The 13,803-nt window shown below is 49.7% G+C and overlaps 3 protein-coding genes across 3 annotated transcripts; 1 reads left to right on the top strand and 2 right to left on the bottom strand.

Annotated features, from left to right (window-relative positions):
- Window positions 1–636: 636 nt before the first annotated feature.
- MYCFIDRAFT_131639 (uncharacterized protein) lies at window positions 637–951 on the bottom strand (the record flags this gene model as incomplete). The annotated part of the gene is made up of 1 exon (XM_007925077.1): window positions 637–951. One exon carries the CDS (start codon window positions 949–951, stop codon window positions 637–639), a length of 315 nt encoding a protein of 104 aa, XP_007923268.1.
- A 2,353-nt stretch (window positions 952–3,304) lies between these two features.
- MYCFIDRAFT_213986 (uncharacterized protein) lies at window positions 3,305–5,225 on the bottom strand (the record flags this gene model as incomplete). The annotated part of the gene is made up of 1 exon (XM_007925076.1): window positions 3,305–5,225. One exon carries the CDS (start codon window positions 5,223–5,225, stop codon window positions 3,390–3,392), a length of 1,836 nt encoding a protein of 611 aa, XP_007923267.1. The 3' UTR covers window positions 3,305–3,389.
- Window positions 5,226–5,775: 550 nt separating this feature from the next.
- Window positions 5,776–13,410, top strand: MYCFIDRAFT_171648 (uncharacterized protein; the record flags this gene model as incomplete). The annotated part of the gene is made up of 9 exons (XM_007925075.1): window positions 5,776–5,837; window positions 5,879–5,928; window positions 5,972–6,027; window positions 6,059–6,163; window positions 6,192–8,971; window positions 8,997–9,047; window positions 9,071–9,078; window positions 9,116–9,211; window positions 13,400–13,410. The coding sequence occupies 9 exons, from the start codon at window positions 5,776–5,778 to the stop codon at window positions 13,408–13,410; spliced, it is 3,219 nt and encodes a 1,072-aa protein (XP_007923266.1).
- Between the last annotated feature and the right edge of the window lie 393 nt (window positions 13,411–13,803).

Here is a 13,803-nt window from a genome sequence, read left to right as displayed (position 1 = left end):
TGCGTCATCATCATCATCATCATCATCATCCACCAGACAAATTCAAGGCTACGAGATCCTCGTCAGCGTCTACATCATCTCATCTCATCGAATTGTCTCTCTTGGACTTCCACGCTGAATCACATGTACCCTACAAAAGCTTTCTTTCACCATGACACTGAACAGCATATAGATATAATTCGAATGTTGCTTGCTTGCATTCGAAAGTCATTCAATGGCTCGGCTCAGCCCAGTCAGTAAGTCGTCCTACTCATGAGAACGCTTGACATGCAACTTTGACCAGCTATGGACTCGAAACGACAATAACTACGGCGTTTTCGCCAGTCCAGACGAGTGCTGGAATGCCCGTGAGCCGTGTAGGGCGGATTGTTTTGCCAGAGGAGATTTTTTTTTGTAAGAGATGAGACTATCGTGATTGCGACGGATGGTCGAATGGTTACTGTGAGGTTCTTGACGGGAGTATGATAGGTATGATTCGATAAGTAGTGCCTGCTAGCTTGACCAGACAGCAAAGGTCCTAGGTATCCAAAGCAACCCAGCAGGCTAATTACAATACGAACAACACCCATCCAGCCCCATATGTTCCGCTCCAATACCTTCCGATCACTGTGAGTACGACAATCTGACGACGTCCTACTAGAAAGCCGCCATATGCTCGGCCTCGCCATTGATCGAACGTAGAGCTTCCTCCGCCAATTCGCTCCTCAAAGCCGCAGCCTCAGTCTCACGGCTCATCCGCTCCCACTCACGCAAACTCCTTCGCTTCTTGGTCTCCTTGTCTTCAATCTGCTTCCTCAATCTTTCAGCTTCATCCTCAAGCTTGTTGAGCTTGCTGCGATCGACGACTGGTTCCATCTTCTGTCCACCTTCAACGATCTTCGGTAACTCAGCGAGCGCAGGATGCACACGAGAAGCAGAAGAATTACCAGACGGTCCAGTTGGTACGGTCATCGAGTTGATGCTGTGTTCGGTTGGACGACGACCAGCTCTTGGCCCGGTCGGCGCATCTGGCATAGCTGCAGTTGTGCCATTAGTGGGCTCGAATCGCTGTGAGCGTGGTCCGGTGGGTGCGGTACTACTGCTTGACTGGCGGGAGAAGGAAGCTGGGCCCAGAGGTGGTGACGCCTGCGAAAAGGAACTCCTAGGTCCTGAAGGCGGCTGACCACCGGGCCCGGATGGAGGGTTGAAGGTCTCGCTCACGCTTCTATTGCCTGCGAATCCAGAAGGTCCTGCTGGCGGCGCGCCTCCTCTGCCTCCGCGGAAAGAGCTGAATCCACCTCGGCCTCGAGGAGCAAAATCTGCACCAAATCCACCACGACCACGTGAAGAGAAGTCGCCTCTACCAGACATGGCACCGCGAGGCCCGCTAGGAGGACCGCCTGCTCTTGGGCCTTGAGATGTAGCTGCGGGGCCAGTAGGAGGTACCATGGACATTGCTGGTCCACGCTGACTGCTAGGGCCTGTAGGAGGAGCTCTTGCAGCCGGAACTGGCGCATCGTCTTCACGCCTCGGTTCGCGAGGAGGAGGAACTTCTCGCTCTCGGCCATTGGAGTAGCCACGATCATCGTACGCGTCCCGCTGTGACCGGCGTCTCGTACTCGCGAATCTCCCTATCTTCCTGATCTCCCGCACGGTAAGGCTCACGATCGTCGTATGGATCTCGCGGAGAAGCTCTGATAGGCATTCGCTCTTCTGCAGGAAGGTGCGACATTCTGCTAGGATGCACAGGCGGCGATGTGTGTCGGGAGGTCACCGCAGAATTGACAGCTGATTCCTCACGGCTGAGGTAGTCCTGTCTGGTATCGCGCACAGGCGATCGTGGTCTTCTCCAGTCGTCAACGTTTCTTGGATCGATTCTTTCGTTTCTAGTCAAGGGCGACCTGGAGCGCAACCTATACCCTCTAGTAGCACCTCTTGTGGTCGGTGAATATGCTTCCCGCTCTCTCGGTCGCTCTGGCGAGTAGCGCCTCCGAGGCGGGCTGACACCTCTGCTTGGAGGATAGTCATCGTATGTGCGGCGTGGTGGGCTTGCCAGTCGCTCGCGCTTGGCAGCAGGTGGTGTCCTCCGGCCTCTGCTTGAGATGGGTGATGGCTCGCGAACTCTCTTCAGTGCGACGGCACTACGATCACGATAGCGAGCAGCAGCAGACGGCGCAGGCGAGCGGGCGACAGGCGCATAGCTTCTGTCCCGATCGTCTCTGTAGTCTCTGGTATCGCGGTAGTCTCGCTCGTCTCTTACTGGCTCTCTCCTGAACAAATCATCGCGCGGAAGATCTTCTCTTCTCGGCGGGGGAGATCGCGGGCGACCTCTGTAGCTATCTCCGCCTCTTGGTATGCCTTGTCTCTCATCGCGAAATCGTGGTGCTGAAGGCGAGCGTCGGCGAAAGTCGTCACGTCGAGGTGGCAGGCGATCGTCATCGCGGCGCGGTGGGAGACGGTCGTCGTCTCTGCGGAGTGGCAGTGGCAGTGGTGCGCGATCGTCATCTCGTCTCAGCGGCAGTCGATCGTCGTCTCTGCGCGCGGGACTCCTGCTCCTGCCTCGAGGCGCGCGATATGTGTCGGCCTCCAGGTAATTCGGTCTTCGCGGTGGCGATCGGGCGCGATAGCTGTCGCCGCCCAGCCTCGGTGGTGATCGATCGCGTTCTCGGTCGCGTGGTGCATGATTGCCTGGTCGATAACTCTGTCCACGCCCACCCATATACTGATCTTCTGGCGGAAAATCGCGCTCGCGCTCGCGTCTTTGCACATACAGTCAGTTTCTCCTCTCCAGGTCATAGCGCCATCTCCCATCGTCCGTCGACCCATTTCAATGTGTCCAGTGCGTGCCCATCTATTTCGTAACATCTTCGACAGCAGTCCTCCTCAGGAGTCGCGGCCGTACCAGCTTGCAGAGACAGGGCAAATTTTGGCTTTCCCGTGAGATGTGCTGTACGATGACTTACCTGCGATCGCGGTCCATGGTTGCAGCAATACAATGCACTGCTACAGCTGCTTGTAGCAATGCGTGTGGTAGTGGTGCTGTGCGAACGTCGACTGTGGACCAAGCTTTCGAAGTAAGCTCTTCGCTCTGCCAGCTTGGGACTGGGCCGGGCCAAAATACCGCGAATCATATGCACGTGACACTTCTTCCCAAATTCCCAAATGTTCAACGGATGGTCTGTGGTCAGGATATCTCGCTCTGCCTGTCTCCTCCTGTCGAAGCCGTTTCATTCCATCATAGTATGATTATCATGCCGCCTCGCCTCGCGGTGCGCTATTCAAGCTTTCGAGTTCAGCGTCGGTCCATCGATAGGATTTCGCAATTACACGGCACGGCATACTGGGAATCTGCTCCTAGCCATCTCTATACACTGCCCTCTGCCCTTTCTCTTCTCCGCCGCTCATTCACATCACCGTCTCCCTCTCAGTGCCCGCTCTCTGTCCCTCTTTTGCCGCTTAGCACTCTCCTCTGCCACCATACCACTCAGATCCTCCTGGTCAACGCCTGATCCTTGGAAGCCCCGATTCTCTGCTGCTCTCTGCCGTTCATACACTCTCTGCAGGTCCTCTTTACTCATCTTTCCGTCTCGTACCAAAGCCTCCACGTCCATAGATACATCGACATCGCCCGCTTTCCTCTTCCTGCTACCATCTTCCTGGCCAAGCACAGGCACCTTGCTGTTACCGCTGAGATCGTATGCGCGCTCGCCGCCAAAGAATCCCTCAGCCCGGATGTTGCGCTCATTGAGCACAGTTCCTGCGCTTCGAGGCTGATTCGATGCCTCCGTTTCGGTACCGTATCGCTGCTTTCGTAAGTTGACGTCGTCAGGCATACCACGTCCTCCTGGAAAGTCGGTCGGTATTGTACTCATGATTCCTCCAGGAGTTTCGGTACCGCCGTAAGGAGTCTCTAGACCAGTCCTCCTGCCAGACTCGTCATCTTCTTCCTCGTCATCTTCTTCGTCTTCATCCTCCTCCTCCTCGTCAGACTCATCCTGTGGTGGCTGCAGCTCGCCCCACAAGCTCTTGTCTACCACCTCTACTCCTGCGTCTTTCTGATTTGAATCGTCTTTCAAGTCTGCCAGTCCGAAGACATCTCCGCCAAAGAGCGGTCGATTTTGATCGTCGACCGGTGGCTTACCATATCCACCAGGATGGAAACCCCACTGTGCTCCAGGTGGAGGCGGCGCATTGAGCCCAGGAATCTTCAGGGCGGGATAAGAAGGCGGAGGGCCGACTTTCTGCTGGTTAATGAGCCATGGAGGAGGCGCACCTGGGGGCATGTTCAAAGCTTCCTTGAGTTCCTCACTAAGTTCTCCGGGTCGAAGATGCCGCAGGTTCGTCTCGAATTCCTTTCCTTCATAGTAGACTTCGCCGTATCTCGTCAACGTCGGCTTCGTTTGTCGTCGGAAGAACGCCTCGTAGAGTTTTTGGTAGTCGATATCTAGCTTGCCAGTCTTTCCCTGCACCCTCTCACGCTGTCTCTGCTTCAAGCTTGCTTCCGCCTGCTTTTCCAAGACCGCGTCACGCATTTCTGCAATGCCTGTCTCTGCGATAAACTTAGGTAAAGCAAATCCGGGCTTCTCGATACCGCGCTTGCTGCTCAAATATTCGCGCTTCAGACTCCAGTGAGTTGGAACAGGGACCACATTTCGCGCGCTCTTAATGTTGACCAATAATCGCGGATCCTGCGCGGACGTGTCGGTCCACTCCACAATCTCCGGCTTTCGCACAATGGCTTTCAATTCTGCGATGCTGAGCTTGTTGGCAGCTTTGCGAGCCTTCTTTGACAATCGCTTCTTCGTCTCCTCTTCCTCATCTTCATCTTGAATGTTGTCATCGTCATCGTAGAATACCTCAGGCTTCTCAGGCGCCGTTAGCGCAGCTTCTTGCTTCTCCTCTTCCTGGAACTTGGCGAAGATGTCTGTGAATTGAGAGTAGAGCGGATCATCTGGTGACAGATCGTCTGGTATTGAAACGGCCGGAACATCTTGGATCGGATCGCTGGGTGCTGGCTCTGCTGGCTGCGCGACTTCTGTGGTTTCCGAGCGGCCGAGGGTTTCTGTCTCTGAAGGCGCAACAGATGTCTGCAAATCCGTCAATCCCCGATCGCGGGTTCTAGATATGGCAGCAGATACCTCGCGCTGCTTCAGCTGCTTCTTCTTGGCACGACGCTGCTCATTCTTGGTTGGCTTGCGCGCCTTCACATTTGCTGCAGGTTGGCTCTCGGCAATGACGCCGGGCATATTGAAGGTCTCCTACCTTGACGTCTCCGTTTCCGATCTGGCCCCTGCTTCAAAGTGGCCCTTTGCAGATTGCGAATATCCCGGTGTTAAGTGCAAGGGAGTGCGCACGAACAGCAGGCAGTGAGGGTGGCAGTGGCAGTGGCAGAAGCGCGGCAGACGTTTGCGACTTGAGGGGAGCGCGATGAGATGAGCTTCGAGAAGTTCTTGGCTTGGCGCGATGGCAAAACTGGTGGCACACTTTGTATTCTAGACCTCACATGCACCACAGAACGCTCTTGCTCTCGCCCTGACAACACCTCCACTCCGTAGGGCACTTGTATGCCACCTTACGAATGCGAACTGTGACCATCTGTGCTATTTACAAAGTGATGGTGTTGAGTACGGTGCGCACGAAATGCGCGACACTCTGTTGAGCCACCTCCCATAAAAGCGTAGTGAGGATCTACCAATTGAAGGAACATGTAGCGGTCCCATGGCCTCTCCATTTCCTTGTCAAGGGTCCAAGTCATTGCCTTTACTTGATTATGGACTGCTGATAGATACTAGCTACATGTGTCTGAATGCTAGGTGCCGGACACTCCAGACGCTATGGCGTTGTATGCTGGATGGCCTGTGATTCGATCCTTCACCTACCTGTTCTGATCACATGGAAGCAGGTCAGTTGCGAATGGCGTGACTTGGAAGACCTCACTCCTTGCAGAAAGTGAGGCTATTTCAGCCTACTTATTCTGCGGCATTTCTCAGAGTCGCTATCTACTTCCATCAACTGATCAACAATCTACCAACAACAGCAAGCATCTTGGTGGCTTCAAAGACACACTATGGCATCGGAGCCAGGCACAAAGCGTCGCAGCGATAGCCTCTTTGTTGGAGCCGACGAAGACTTCGATGATTATGACACTACCAGTAAGCCAGGGCCTCAATTCATGCTTGATCAAGTATCACTGACATTGCACAGGCACCAAGCGCGCTAAGGCCAATGACGGCGCTTTGACACAGCATAGCCGCACCAATGCTGAACTCATAGCCAGTGCTGGCGTTCCCACTACAAGCATCACTCGCAGAGACTTCCCCAACCTCGCGGTATACCTTCCGGCATTTGGACAAGCAGAGCAGTTGATCGCACAGATCGTGGATGGTCTTCTGGATAACATCGCCAAAGTCAAGAAAGAAGAAGGCTACGAGAACGAGGAGCTCGACAATGCTTGCGGGACAGCAGGCGATGGTCTCGAATCATGCCGAAACCCATCAGATCGATATCCATCAGTCGGTCCCACAGCCTGTGTTGGTGCAACTGGCAAGGGCAAATCTTCGACCATTAACTCCGTCACTGAGCAGAGAAAAGCAGCGTATGAGCACACGGGTGGCAAGCGGGGCACTTACATGCCTCACGAATTCGCTCCACCTTTGATCACACAGACTGCCGACTACAACCTTGAAGTTGTGTACTGTGATGAGACCACTATTGTGAACCTCGTCAAGCGCTTTGTGATATCCATTTTCGAGCATAAGGAACTCGAGGAGGAGGGAGAAGAAGATGAGGAAGACGAGAAAGATGACGACGAAAAGGAGATGATCGAGATGAAGAAGAACACTGCGGTTGAATGCTTAACGGATACGCTCTGTGGCCTTCCGAAATTTCGAACATCGCAGAAGACGGAGGACTATATCAAGAAGTGCCTGAGGCAAGGGCCCAAGGACATCATCAACGAGCTCACTGATCTGGTGAAGGATGCAATTCGTCAGGATGATCGGGCGCTCCCACAAGTCCGACGCTACAACTTGACCAGTGTGGCCTCTCTGCAGTCTACTCTGAAGCTAATCGGCCGTCCCAGCTACAAGGGTACCCAGCGGAGTGCTCCTTCCAACTGGCCGTTTTTGAGAGTCATTCGCATCCGGGCCAAGACTGATGTACTTAGAGCTGGTCTCGTTGTTGCAGACACTCCCGGCGTTGGTGACAAGAACGCTCACGTTGTGGCACAAGCAGAGTTCTACATGAAGTATGCTGGGCCCATCATGATCGTCAACGAGTACGATCGCAGTGCTGATGGCACGAACATCCAGGACCTGCTGCGGAGGATTATACGACTTGGCAAGATGCATGATGTCCTCCTTGTGGTTCCGAAAATTGACCAGCAGCCTGACTACGCGGAAGAGGACATGGAGGAGCTCGAGGAAGACCAAATTCAGCGACTTAAGCAAGCAGATGCAACCATTGAGGAAGTCTCTCGCGCAATGGCCGCTACCGATGAAGAGCTGCACAGCACCACAGATGTTCAAGATGTTCAGAGACTCCATCAAGCAGTCCGAAAGCTCCAGAAAGATCTCGATGAAGCAAAGCGTGCGCGACGTCAGGCTCATGTGCTAGTCCGATGCGAATATATCAAAGCCGAAATGGCAGGACTCATGAAGACGGTTGACAAGTCGAAGTCTATACCAGATTTGGAGGTCTTCCCAATCTCGAATCCGCATTACCAAGCTCATCTCGCCAATATGAAGGATCCGAACTCGGAGCTGCCATTTCTCGATCTAGAAGCCACCGGCATACCAGTTCTCCGTCGGCGCTTGCTCGAGCTTTCAGCAGGTGGCAAGCACAAGGCATTGCAGCATATCGGCAGAGAGCTGCTCCCTTGGACATTGAACGGCATCAATGGCATTCTCACACGCCCTGCTTTCGAGCGAAAGAAGGACCTAAGAAAAGTGATTGAGGCTTTCGTGCACAAGAACAGCTCTCTGCTCCGAGACCTGCAGACTGACCTGTTGGCGGCCTATGATGTTACGATCACGAAAGCGATCAGTGAGAATCAAGACCGTTGGGTCACTGAAGCATCCCATGTTGCCGACGACTGGGCTGCAATCGGTGGGCCCACTACGAAGGCGATTTGCAGCAAGAAGGGTGAACATAAGAAGAAGTCCAAAGGCAGCCGAGAAGTTATCAGATACAACTGGAACGAGGAGCTTCTAGAAGTTTGCAAGGAAGATCTCGACTCAGCCTATGCCAAGTTCAAAGAACATGCACAGGATGTGGTGAGAGATTTTGTCTTGCACACCACGGACGAGCTCAAGCGCTTGAGGGATGCAGTGAAGACATCTGAACACTCCAAAGGCATGAACATGCAGCAATTTGATGAATTTGTCCGCCAAACAGGACTGATCATCGCCAACGATATGGAGAACCAATCCAGTCGCATCGACGAGATTGTCACCGAGGTCCGTACTGCAGCTACTATGGTTCCTCCAGACGGCTTTGGCGACTTCTACGTCCGTGAAGCAATGAAAGACATCTACATGGCATGCAAAGTCATTTCCGCCCACTCCATCAAGGTAACAACCAACAACGCCGCCACTGGCAAGAAGAAGGATAAGACTCGGGCCGCGGGAGTCAAGACGACTGTCACTACTGCACGCATTGCCCTCATCAAGGCCAAATTGAAGGGCACCGGAGGCCAAACTGGTCTCTATCGATCTGTCGGCCGCATCGGCAGATTCAAGCTTGAGAACGGTCTCGAAGCTTGGGCCAATGGCGAGGAAATTGAGCAGGAGGACGGATCGAAGACTCGTGTCGAGGGCCTTGGTAAGTCTGTAGTGCTCGATCGCTTCGAGCTGGTGCTCAAAGACTTTGATCGTCGCTTTAAGGACTCTGAAGTGAAGAAGGAAGAAAATCCGCGTGCTGTGATGAGGCTTCAGGAGGCGCTCCAGCAAGCGAACCAGGCTATCGAGGGCCCTTTGGTGGCCTTGCTTGATGAGTGCGCTGCTTACGAGAAGAGTCAGTCCTGAGGAATCAGGACACGGGCTGCGAAAGAAGATTAAACGCATAGCTATGTAGAGATTGAGATGGTTGCGAGAAGAATCAGTCCCTAAGAGAAGCGAGGATGCTTGCGGTGCCAAAGAGGATGAGAAAAATAGTCATACAGGCCAAGAGCCGCGCAACTATTCTCTAAAATTGCAATCGCAGATTCCGCCTCACTGCTATCCCGACCGCAATAGTGCTACCACCGCTCTAACCTGCGCTATCCTCTTCAATAACAACTTCTTAAAATACGCCCCGACTAAATTCTCAAACGCCGCCGCATTATTAACCCTTAGAAAAGGTTTATTACTAGGGACCTCAACCCTCTAAAACTTATACAAAGGCTTATACCCCTCCCTAAAATCTAAAACTAGCAATTGCCCCTTCGGCGTAACCTACCCTACTATAGGCTACCTAATTCCTACCTACTAGGGCCGCCTAGCTAATTAGGGGTATATTTAGCCCTATAACCCTCTCTATCGATACTATCCCTAATTACTTCTTATTTAAGTAACCGGCTAGCGGAGCTATAATAATACTTATAATCCGATATTACTTAGAGCTAGGCCTAGCTAGCCCCTACCTAGGCTTAAATAAGCTTAGGATAGGTATATCTTCTAGCCTCTTTTATCTCTTTTATAAGAAGGGTTGTATTAGTAGGTAGATAGGGTAGTAGTAGGTTAGTATAGTATTCGATAGAGATCTAGGAGGAGAGGGAGGAAGGTAGGCTAGTTAGCCTAACGCTAAGCGCTAAGCCCTACCTAAGGCACTAAGACCCTAGCTTTACTCGGCCTAGTTATATACTAATTACGTATAGCCTCCTTAGCCCTAATATCTTTTCGGAAAGAGTAGCCCCTAAATACCTTAGATATATACTTCTTACTAAGTAATCGCTATAATCGTATAATAAGAAAGCCGGGATATTCTAAGTAATTAGTAACTTATAGTATACTATCTAAAAAGCGTTAAATATCGAGATCTATTATATAAAATCTAATATTACTTATTCGGGACTTGCCTATATCTAGGTTTAACTATATAGTATCTAGCTAGTTCCGAGGGTAGAGTTTTAAGTAAGCCGATTCCTAAGTTTTCAATTATTAAGGAATATTAGACTTATAGTTAGTAAAGGACGGAAACCAATACTACTACTACTACTTGTAGCAATAGTATAGGCTACCGAGGGTAACATAACCTATAGCAATATAGGCAGCTATGTTTAGCAAGATAGGATGACGAGACTGTCGCTTAGGCTAATAACTAGAGCCCTATAATATAGGCATTGTAGAAGTGTGACATAAACAATATGCTATACGAGGTTGATGCCCTATCTATAATATAGAAGGAGGCCTCTTATATAGGCTTAAAACTAGCCTATAGGTATAGGGCCGGTTACTAGCTAATATCCCTCCCTTTCTTCGTATCTAACTAGATACGCTTTACATTACGCGCTCAAAACAAACATATATACATCCTTAGCGTTCTTAGCTAAAGCTATTTTCAGAACTCCGCAATAACACCCCCGGGGTAGTATTAATCCTAGATACTATAATTATGCAAAAACAACTTCCTAAGTAACACTATATAGACCTACTATTGCTTTAACGCGCCGTAATCCTTACTAGCAATAACCTTATCTGCTAGTCGGTTCTCGAAATCTCCTCCGCATACGTTAAAGCTATTAGCACCGAAGTACTATCCCTCGTAGAAAGCTTAATTAACGAGGAGGTTAGTAGCCTTTTCCTTCGTAGCATTCTCCTAATCGTATAGATATTCCTTAAGTCCCTCGTTATTAAGCTAGAGGATCTGTTTAACTTCGTTCTAAACAACGTAACTTAACTAAGGAATCCTACTAACTAGGGCGTCGGAGATGCAACTAAGGCCTTCGACTAAGATAGCGGTAGGGAAGGGGAACGGTACGAAGGTGTTCGAACCTAGAAGGGCAGTTAGATTGCGGTACGCCTTAGCAACCTCGGCGACGGTTAAGTTGTCGTAACCCTTAATCTTAGTGCCGTCGATAACGCGAGAGTAGCCTAGGTTAATTAATATGCGGTTGCTCTTAGTCTTTAGATTACTATATAGTAGGTATAGCATCTAAATAGAGACTTCGCACTCCTTTAGAGGGTTAAGGATCTACTCCGCCTTACGCCCCTTACTATTAGGCTAACTATCGAATATATAGTCGAGGTCGTCGTCGGTAAGATGCTTGTTAGTAAGCTTGCCGATCTTGCTTAGTAGGACTAGACTACGAGCCTTAAGCTTCTCAACCTAGTTCGTAAAGACCTTAGGCTAATATATGCCTTCGACAATAGTAGAGCAACTAGTCTTATCCTTAGATATAAGACAGACCTTAATGCGTAGGTAACTAGTACCCTCGCTAGCTGCGAGCTTAACTATATCTTGTTTAAGACGAGTAGACTCCTTAGAAGGATAGTTGTTATAAGTACCGCTAACCTTAAAGAACTTAGTAGGCTTAGGGATAGAGATAAGCTCGTATACGTAATTAGGTCGAAGGGCGACAGCTAAGAGCTATAGGGTAGGGTACTAGCGGACGATTTAGTTGCTTATACTATAAGTTTAAAGGGCATTGCGGCCTTCCTACTTAGACTTAGGCATCGTACGTATATACTAAAGGTATATTTTAAACTCCTCCTATATTAGGTCGATAAGGAAAGGAAGATATACTCTACGAGGCTCTTATAACTAGCTAAAGACTTAAGGGAAGATAGCATTGCTAGTCTAGCGAAAGCGGTCGAAGGAAGTGCCTTAGCTAAGGATGCCGGTAACGAACTTGCTCTAGCGATCTGTTAGCGTAAGGGCGCGAGTAATAGTACTAGTAGGGTTGAACGCGTAGAGTCCTAGAGATATCGGGGCGGTAATAGGGCGTCTAGGAAACTAGTCCGCATAGGCCTAATTAGCCTTAAGGGCAGCGAAGGCGTCTTAATTAGGAACCTCGCGACTAATCTTTAATAGGCGGCCGACGAGGATAATCGCCTTAGCACTAGTATAGAGACTATAGACCTTAGCGGCCTTCTTAATATAGTTAGTATATATAGAGAACGGCTCTTCTCCTAGCTTGCTAAGGTCGTCGAGCTATTAATAGATAGATAGGGCGGTAGGAGCTTCGCCTATATCGGCTTTAGGAACTATATCGATCTTAGTAATAAGGTACGTAATAGAGTCGCCCTTGCAAGAACTATAGATATTCTTAGTTAATAGGATCGGCGAGAGCCCTCTATCTCTACGCTCGCTAAAGGAGCCTTCGGAGGAGACATCTTCTAGTAGTATATCTAGTATATTAACATCCGAGTTACTATAGTTAGTACTATAGTTAGCCCTAGAAGGGGCGCTGTACTTCTTAGTAGCCTTGCGGAGGGCCTAGCGAGTATATAATACCTTCTTACGCGCTACTTCGGCCTTAGCGCGCTCGTCCTTAACTTCTTAAGGGACCTTACGGTTGCGGGTCGAGCGACGGTCTTAAGCCTACATCTCCGTAGCGAGCGCGAGACTAGTAGCCGTATTAGCCTCTATTTCTAGGCGAAGAGCCTTACGTTTAAGGACATTAACGATAGGAGCCTCTTAACCTTTAACAATAAAACCTATACTATTAATGCGATAGCCCTTCTCTTTTAGTAGATCCTTAGTTGTCTATATATTAAGATCGATCTAGACAATTGCATTATAGTACCGCTTCTAGTAGGATATTATAAAGTCGTTAAGCGTAAAGAACAAGTTAAGTAACTGCTTGCCTACCTTCTTGCTAGCGGTAGACATACGATAGATTATAGTATAGGAAAGGTACTTAGCGCCTTAACGACGGACCTTGTACTTATTAACGAACGAAGAGACCTGCTTTATACGCTCTTATCTACCGTAGGCGAAGTTAATAAGGCTCTTAGGAAGACTGCTTAGTCCTCCCTAATATTCGAAGGCCTAGTCGAGGGTCTTAAAGCGTAAGCGAATCTAGGTGCCGGCTATCTCGAGGCTATAGACGATAGGAAAGGCTTATTCGATATCTATATCGTTAAGGACCTCGCGCTTAAAGATACGCTTACCGATAGACTAACGTAAGTTATTTATACTGTACGTAACTAAGACAGCAGCCTTCTTAATGTTCCTATTAATAACGCGTAGTAGGGTACGAGCGTTCTAGATCTTCTCTTAAGGGTCTTTAAGGGCGGTAACGATCTAGAAGCAGTGCTCGAGGCTAGTTATAGCAGCTAAGGCGCTATCGGAGGGGGCTTCGATCGGGACTAGTACGCCTAGGTTTAGGGCTCGTAGGTTGCTGCTACTACTAGTACCTAGCGGATTTAGGGCGCCGGAAGACATCTTAGTCGACCGGAGCGGAAAGGAGTTAGTAACGAGCTTGCAAAAACGTTCGTAGCTTGTCAATAATAATTAAAGGGTTTAAATAGAAAGAGGGGAAGAGGTAGGCGATAGTAAGTTAGTTAGTATTCGAGTAGAAGAAAGAGCTTAGAAGGCTTGCCTTAAATAGGGTACGAAGGTAGCGTAGTCCGTATATTCCGGTAAAGCAAACGGATAACGATTATATATAGACCCTAAAAAGTAAAGCTATATACGAGACTCCTTTATTAGTAGGGCGGCTAAAGTTTAACAATCGATCTAGCTAATTGCTAGTAGCGACTACGCGCCTTTATTAACCTCTAGCTTTCGTAGATTCCCGCGCACTCGAAATGTAACTAGTTAGTTCGAGTACCTAGTAGTAATCTATAGTAGTAAGGCTAGCGGGACTAATAACACCCCCGGGGTAGTATTAGCTTTTCTTTA

The sequence above is a fragment of the Pseudocercospora fijiensis genome (assembly GCF_000340215.1).
Source record: "Pseudocercospora fijiensis CIRAD86 unplaced genomic scaffold MYCFIscaffold_2, whole genome shotgun sequence".
NCBI lineage: Eukaryota > Fungi > Ascomycota > Dothideomycetes > Mycosphaerellales > Mycosphaerellaceae > Pseudocercospora > Pseudocercospora fijiensis.
Note: the sequence above shows the minus strand (reverse complement) of the source record. Positions and strands in the feature narration are given on the sequence as shown.